Consider the following 5,663-nt stretch of genomic DNA (forward strand, 5'->3'; position numbering starts at 1 on the left):
TACCAGGACATTTTGAGTTTCAGGACAGGACTTCCATCATGGACACTGGGGTTGCATCCTTGTGTCTAGGTTAGTTTATTGTCATTATTATTTTTCAAACCTCTCCAACAGCTGTAAACAGTTTTATGCAACAACCTGCAGGTATGATTCACTCACTAATGTGTCCCTCACATCCCACCAGTGTGTTTCCTGAAGCAGCTGTGCCAAAGGTCAAAGCACTGCTGATGTTTGTAAAGACATGTTCAGACAACTCAGAGGTTGGACCCGAGTCATTTTAATGTGTTCCTGTTCCCACTATGTCATGCAACAACAACAAGGCGCTTCAAATAAGGAAACAAGTCTCGTGAAAATATAGCAAACTCTTTGCTCAATAATTTATTCTTGACATTTACAAAACAAAATCTACACAAAGATGAAACGCTTGAACTGGCAACCAACCAATAAACCATTCAGCCAACCCTGAAGAACCAAACTAAGACAAGCAAAAAACTTTGGTAAAGAAGGGAACAGTCAAAACTTTCATGGCTGTAATCAGAAGTGTTGTTGTTTCAGTTTGTCGTGCTGCTCTGTGTAGTCCTAGTGGAGACCGAATTGAATTGTGGGCTTATTGTCACCCACAATAATCACAATACTCCTCTTTGGACCCCAAAAAGTGTTGTCTTAATATTCCCAAGCAAAGAATTGGGTGAACATCATGCAACATAAAGATATAGAGTAAAGTGTGACATCAAAACGTAGTGAAAGGAACAAGGACTGTGCTCAGGCCACGCCTGCAGGTTTCTGTTTGAAGTACAGTCTTCTCTAAAAGCCCTCCAAAAAAAATCCTTCAATACTGGAGTGAGTGCAGCAAAGTGTTCATCATATATTGCACAGGTTTTCTTTGTTGTGCTCTCCTGAGCTGTATGCCTCGAGGATGCACTCCGTTCAGGATGTGAGATGAGGAGAGCAAAGAGTGCCCAGGAGGACCATCATCCATAGGAATCGTGTCTAATGTCTACAAAGTGAAGGTGTTAACATTTTGCTCAGACTTCCATTCCTTAGATGACACCAAGACACCCAGGGCTAGTTTCCTTCTGGTTCCATCTATTGAAGTTCGGAAGTGTCCCTGACATGGCTGCCGAGAAGATCCTCAGACAAGGAGTGGTTCAAAGTCACTTCTGTCACCTGGCATCACTGCGATCCCCTCATCTCTTCTTCTTGCTGTGTCGGAGCATCTTCTTCCTCTTCAGGATCATCTCATAAAGGTTTTCCAAGCCAGGCTGAAGGCCCTGACCGTCTAGAGCAGAGCAGCCTTGCGTGTGGTGCAACGTGTTTGAGCTCAGCTCATGGAGGCCGAGCGCCTTCTCCACCTGAAACACAAGAGGCGCAGAAAAGAAATCAGTTAAAACCTGACAATTATTACACCACATCTGAGCTTTATTTCAACTTCCATTTAAGTGAATATATAGCCTTGGAGATGCCAAAAAAATGCACGTTCCCAAAAGGCACTCCCGTAAAGTTGCTAAGAGGCTCAGAAAAGCTGCTTAATCTGATAAAAAAAAGTTGCCTAGTTGGCCACACTGCTGACCACTTTTACTTGATTAACCTTGAGTGAAATAATCACTTATAAATATTGACTTAACCTGACAATCAACGGCACTAGAAATTCAAAGCCAGCTGTGGGTACCGAAAAGTTTCCAATAATCTCTGCTAGGATTGTTTAATACAGAACGATTAAAATGGCATTTTACATTTTTGTGGCTTCATTGTGACATGAAATTCTCCCTCTTACATGAAGTCTGTTGTTCTCCTAATTTTTCCAATTATTGGGACTATAGCAGTCGTTTTTCTTCTCACACCACCCTTTCTCGACTTTTAACAAGCATCCTGTTGCAGCTGAGGAGTTAAAACATTCAAACTCAAGCAACAAAACAATTTTACTAGTACTAGAAATGTCTGGGTATTGCTCGTGTCATATCTGTTAATGTTCTTATATGCTTGAACAAGCTCAGGGAATGCAACTTTTGAAAAAGAAGCTCACCATCCTACCCTACCAATAACTGAAGCATCAACTCTTGTGTGCAGCTAGTATAGCTATGAAAAGTATGCAGTCTTTGGTGCCTCTGGTTTGTTTTTGTAGCCGCAGATAAAGTGAAACCAACACACCCAATGGCTGCTGAACAATATATTTTGCAGTCCTACTTTGACGCTTTTAGTTCGACCAAAGTTTTAAGATCAGTTATGAAGGCCTTCTTATAGATTGCCAGTAAAACTTGTTGAGAGAATTAGTCATTCATCTATCAGTCAGTATGTTTACATAAACAGTCACGTTAAGCTAACGTTTTAACTCGATTAGGCCATTTAATTGGACTTCTGTCCTTTTCCCCAATACAAGTAAGGGGGAGAATTGATTTATTGAAAGAAGTATTTCCAACTCTGCTACAGTAAGAGTAACTATTTGACTATCTTCCCATTGACCTTGCTAATAAGTAAGTGTCAAACTGTGAGAACATGTACAACTTGTACTTGTAGAAATGTCCCTCGTCCCTCTCGCAGACGACAAAGCAATTTCTGTTATGCTACACATCCTTGCTGGTCAACCTTTAGGTCAAAGCCCGGCGAAGGGACTGTGCTGCATGCACTGAACACCTAGGTTTGAGTTGGACTGAGAAAATCGTTCCCCAGCAGCAGCATCATCATCTAGGTGTGTTAATCTGACTTTGAGAAACCTTGATATTTAACTTAACACATATTTGACTCAAACTGAAGCTCACTCCAGTAAATGGACACACAAACTGGAAAATCATCTTAGCTCTTGATAATTTCAAGGCTTCAGTGCGATTGTAATTACCTCTGAAGCTGACATGGCTCCAACAAGGTCCTGTTTGTTAGCCAGGACCAGCACAGGTACCCCCTGGTTCTCTGCTGATCGAGTGATCCTGTTGAGCTCCACCTTCGCCTCCTCCATGCGTTCCGTCTCAGCTGCATCCACCACAAACACTAGCCCATCCGTCCTCCTGGTGTACGACTTCCAGAGGGGCCTCAGTTTTTCCTGACCACCTACGTCCCAAACCTGGAGCATGGTAGCGTTGGTTTTGGAGTTTCCCATAGTCACTTTAATCCGCTCCATGTTAAAACCTTTGGTGGGGATGGTCTCAACAAACTCCTGCAGCTTGAGTCTGTAGAGGAGAGCTGTTTTCCCTGCAGAGTCCAAACCAATCACCACTATGTGTAATGACTGAAAGTGGGGGAGAAATGGGGTGTTTGGGGCAATTTCTGTTAGCTGGTTTCCCATGTTTAGGTCCTGTGATAAGTGTGATAATCCTTCTAATGATACACAGGACTAAATTATCTCCTTCAGCAGGCCATTCTTCAACCCTTTATATTGGTCTTTTCCTGGGTCTGTGTCTCACTTAGCCCGTCCAGAGATGCTTTGAGTTTTACAGGAGGGACAATGGGTTTGGCAAGAGAACAGTTAACACTCCACTTCAAAGGTTGGTGCAAGAGGCTGGGGCTGCAGTCACGAAAGACCTGACAGAAAAATAGAAGGGGGAGGATGAGTCAGCAATTTCTGCAAGGGCAGTGGGCTGTGAGTAATTAGACTGGCTGGGACTTAGTGCAGCTCCAGTTCTCACTGTGCAGAGGACTACACGACAAGTTTATACTAAATTTGACATCTGTTAGATAAGTATACTTCAGGTTTTATAGCATGCAGGGCTAACATTTGTATGAATAGTCCAACTACTTATAGGAAAAACACATGGACTTATGTTAGATTTGTTCTAAAAACCAGTACTAGTATCAGAAGTGCTTTGGATACTGTCTAGAATGGGGAATATATAATGTATATACAAGTATGCCCCTCTCTTGGGGCTATGAAAGCATCTACTGAAACGATATGTATCAAGATGCATGGGTTATAGTGACGTGACGGCCTATTTTATAATTCTAACTTTCAGAAAGTAAAAACACGCAGACAGAAACACGCATGTACAATATCTTAGTATCTAAATTGTGCGTATGGAAGCATACAGTGGATTCTGCTGATAAGACATATATTAGGTAGGCTACTTTCCGTGAAATCTTTCCACAGGAAAGATTACAAAATAGTAGATGTCTACTACTTTATTCCGAGACGGGCAATAAAAATAAACATAAATCCTATCTGTAAGGGTAAGCATCTCTGTAGCCTCAATAAATAGACCAGATTACTAAAGTAGTTTGAGGTGTGAATAACATTTACAAAACTTCTTTTTTGGAGATACTGAATTTGCAAGGGCATCGTCAGCAGCTACAGCCTGGTGTTTTCTGTTTCGAGCTGTATCCTGCACACGACTGAAAAACCGGGGATTAAAAAGAGCCTGCAGCAGCAACACAAACACTCACGGTTCAGTTTGTAATCCAGTTAAAGAAACAACAGATAGGCTAGCAGCTCTTGTGAAAAAACACCGCACGCTTTCAAATGTTTTAAACCATTAAGTGCAAAACAGGAAGTCACAATTAAGCAAAAATGGTTAAAAATGCAGTAAAAAGTTTATCCCTGTTATCGTTCTTTGATAATGTTTTTATCGGTAAGATCTGTGAGGATTGTTCTCGAGCGTATCTCCGCTCTCATAAGTAGCTACACGATGTTTATGTGAATTTTGTTGAAAATTAGGCTACTTCTCTTACCTGCAAGTAATTCCTGGCACCTTAAATTTTACAACAGCTTTTCAGTACGACGTATTTAAAACAATATCCAAGTGAACCGCCAAGTAGTCCAGAAAAAAAATCGTTTTAAAATGTGCAGCGTGTAGGTGTAGGTTAGTGTACTCCGTTTGTCCGACGAAGAGTGGCAGTAGTGGGAGACACAGCGCCGGGAAAAGCACTCCCAACCCCCCGCTGATGACGTAACAGCAGCGGGAGGGACTAAAGGAGCAGCCTACTGAAAGAAGATGTTTTAATTACGATATAATTAGATATTATGGCATTATAAATGTTGATGAAACAGGCTAGATTACACATGAATAAAAAATAAAATCCATGCAGACTAAAGTTAGTTAAAAAAAAAATGTATCACATTTAAAAAGGCCCATTTCGTTGTGCATCACAGTTTCATGATCAGAGGATGTAAATCAGAGCTCAAAGTAACCACACTTTTGCTTACAGATAAATGTATTAAGTTAAAAATGTAATATACATTCTGAGCTGTAGAGGAAAACAGTATAGCCAACAAAGATTATTTAAATGTTACAATTCAGTTTAATAAATAGTGAATGTATTTATTCCCTCATGTTTTTTTAGGCTAACTTAATGTTATGTCCTCTATTTAAAGTATATTTGTAAGATATAAAACAGCACTAATGCATTTTCCTAACAGTAGATCTAATTGCTCTGACAAACACATTCTCAGCACATGGGACTGCAAATAAGATTTTTCCACCCCAATTCTATTGTGTTGACTTTAAAATGAAATATCTTAAAGACTAAAAAAAATGTAGCAACAGGAAAAAACATGTTCATGTGTGCATGTGCTTGTAATTTAATGAGGGCGACTTATGAAACCAGAGAGATGATTGATTTTTTTCTGGTGGGACAAACTGGATTAGCTACAGCTATAGCTAATTAGCTATAATGGATGGAATTGTTAATATGGGATTCCAGGTTATTGATTTCCATTAAATGAGAATTCAGACACGTCCGTT

General features: G+C 40.3%; 1 protein-coding gene across 1 annotated transcript; it reads right to left on the minus strand.

The window, feature by feature from the left end:
- Positions 1-341: 341 nt before the first annotated feature.
- On the minus strand, positions 342-4,817 carry LOC109991827 (ADP-ribosylation factor-like protein 4D). Its single transcript, XM_065964265.1, has 3 exons — positions 4,651-4,817; positions 2,831-3,510; positions 342-1,349 (listed from the first exon to the last, which is right to left on the minus strand). Exons 2-3 carry the CDS (start codon positions 3,272-3,274, stop codon positions 1,185-1,187), a joined length of 609 nt encoding a protein of 202 aa, XP_065820337.1. The 5' UTR covers positions 3,275-3,510; positions 4,651-4,817; the 3' UTR covers positions 342-1,184.
- Positions 4,818-5,663: the final 846 nt, after the last annotated feature.

Source organism: Labrus bergylta, chromosome 16 (genome assembly GCF_963930695.1).
Source record: "Labrus bergylta chromosome 16, fLabBer1.1, whole genome shotgun sequence".
Classification (NCBI taxonomy): Eukaryota; Metazoa; Chordata; class Actinopteri; order Labriformes; family Labridae; genus Labrus; species Labrus bergylta.

Coding starts and splice junctions, on each gene's coding strand:
- LOC109991827 (XM_065964265.1), bottom strand. CDS start 3,274: ATGGGAAACCAGCTAACAGAAATTGCCCCAAACACCCCATTTCTCCCC. Junction 1,350..2,830: donor GAGCCATGTCAGCTTCAGAG/GTAATTACAATC, acceptor CTTGTGTTTCAG/GTGGAGAAGGCGCTCGGCCT.